At 41.2% G+C, this 1,914-nt stretch overlaps 1 protein-coding gene across 1 annotated transcript in view; it reads right to left on the bottom strand.

Moving 5' to 3' along the window:
• Nucleotides 1-717: 717 nt before the first annotated feature.
• Nucleotides 718-1,914, bottom strand: part of LOC118425082 (dihydrolipoyllysine-residue succinyltransferase component of 2-oxoglutarate dehydrogenase complex, mitochondrial-like) — a gene marked incomplete in the record, with an annotated part of 61,083 nt that continues 59,886 nt past the window's right edge. Inside the window, 1 exon segment of the mRNA XM_035833903.1 lies at nucleotides 718-1,745. Within this exon segment, the coding sequence (XP_035689796.1) occupies nucleotides 1,611-1,745 (135 nt within the window).

Genomic DNA, 1,914 nt, shown 5'->3' on the forward strand with positions numbered 1-1,914 from the left:
AGGCAAAGAAAAAGACTTGTGGACGAATTAGCAAAACAAAAAATAACAGTAAAACCTGCTGGATAAAGTGAAATATGAAGACCATCAAACGATCCTGGTACTTAGCACTGTGAAAAGCTGTCCAACAGGGGATGTTTACAATGAGTTTAAACCTTCAATCTGTGAGAGGGAACCACTAACCAAGCTTGTCTGCCTCAAGGTTGTTTCAACACCTCCAGTTTGGACAACTGCCACCAAATAGGTCCACAAATTTCCATGGACCTGAACGGACAATTTATGACACAAATCATGACCATACACTGCTTTCAACAGGTATAGGTAAACTGGAATAGATTAATCCTGACTTTCCATCACAATTAGCAGTTCAACCAATGACAACATGGCAATTAGCAGTACAGCCAATGAAAGAGTGGCTGCTATTCTCCAAGCAGGTTTCTGTCAAGGACTGCTATAGCAGTGGCCTAGATTTCTGATGGCTTCCTCAAAGGGAGCCAACCGTAAGAAATTATGGCCACTACTACCACAACTGTAGTACTGCCATCACTACCCCAACCGAAACCTCTGTCTATTCATCATATATTTCATGATTTTATTTTGCATTTCTATGTTTTAATGGAGGTGGGCAGGGTAGTGAGATCAGACCATTTAGCGTATAGTATTAAGATACATATATTTATGCCGCACTTCATTTTCGCTATGCAAACTGAACAACGCACATGACAACATTTTTTTATTGATGTTATCTTCCTGCATAACTAGCCCATGCATGCTAATTAAGTATTTGGACAGCAAGTACCATCAGAGTACAATGTACATAGAAAAACAAAAGCTGCCTCTGAAAACATCAATAAATACTTCATTTATTTATTCACTACTACCATGAATACATCACTCTGGTAAGAGCTACAGTTACATGCAAGACTGAGCCGAGGGCAGTCAGGTTACAACCCAACAACCAGGGCTGACAACTTAAAAAGGTCAATCAATGAAGTGTCACTTTGTCTTTACACATTGGGCAATCATGCTGGCATCGGCCCAATGGAAGTCCTCCCATGCCAGGCCAAGTATTGGGCACAATCTGAATGGCCCCATTCATTCTAAAATCCTTGGCTTGGCAAACCTTTGGTATCACAGTAGATGTCCAGCAGAGCTTTCACAGTCAACATCATCTCATAAGAGGAAACATATAAAGTGAAGTTCATTCGATTTAATTTGCAGGTTCAACTTAGATAACTGAAATGGGCAAAGCTTTAATTAAGTATTGATACATAGAAAGAGAAAACTGCTTAATTATCAGCAGTGACAGGTGAAAAAGTTGTAACTGAACTACTGGAGGTCCTGGAGTGAGTGTTTTGAGTCTGATGATAGAACTGAGAAAGGCTAATCAATAGCTCTGTCCAAACCTACATTTAGCAATTATAACATATTCCTATTCTAGGTAAAAACAACAGCCTACTTCTGTGTGTGAGTAATGAATTGGTGGTAGATTCCTCAGTTAGGGCATATCTATTGACATGGCAAAACAATTTCTAAGAAAGATTCATCACAGTTAACATTCAGTCAAGTTTGTTTGAGTGGTAAGCATTGCTGCTGGGGAGGGCTGCGAGGGGTCAGAGGTCGAGCACAAGCACTCTGGGGTCCTCCACAGCTGACTTGATCTTCCTGAGGAAGGTGACCGCCTCCCGCCCGTCAATCAGTCGGTGGTCGTACGTCAGCGCAAGGTACATCATGGGGCGGATCTCAACCTGGGAGGGCACAAGAACACATATCACTCTATCATTCAGATGGACCACTGTATGGCAAATACATCTAAATGTAATGAGCCAACAGTCTAACAAAATTTTGGAGCATATACATGTACAACATGTCATGAGGTAGGCAAAATGAACGTTAATCCTCCCTTGTTGCCAAAGC

This window comes from Branchiostoma floridae, chromosome 1, assembly GCF_000003815.2.
Source record: "Branchiostoma floridae strain S238N-H82 chromosome 1, Bfl_VNyyK, whole genome shotgun sequence".
NCBI classification, from domain to species: domain Eukaryota; kingdom Metazoa; phylum Chordata; class Leptocardii; order Amphioxiformes; family Branchiostomatidae; genus Branchiostoma; species Branchiostoma floridae.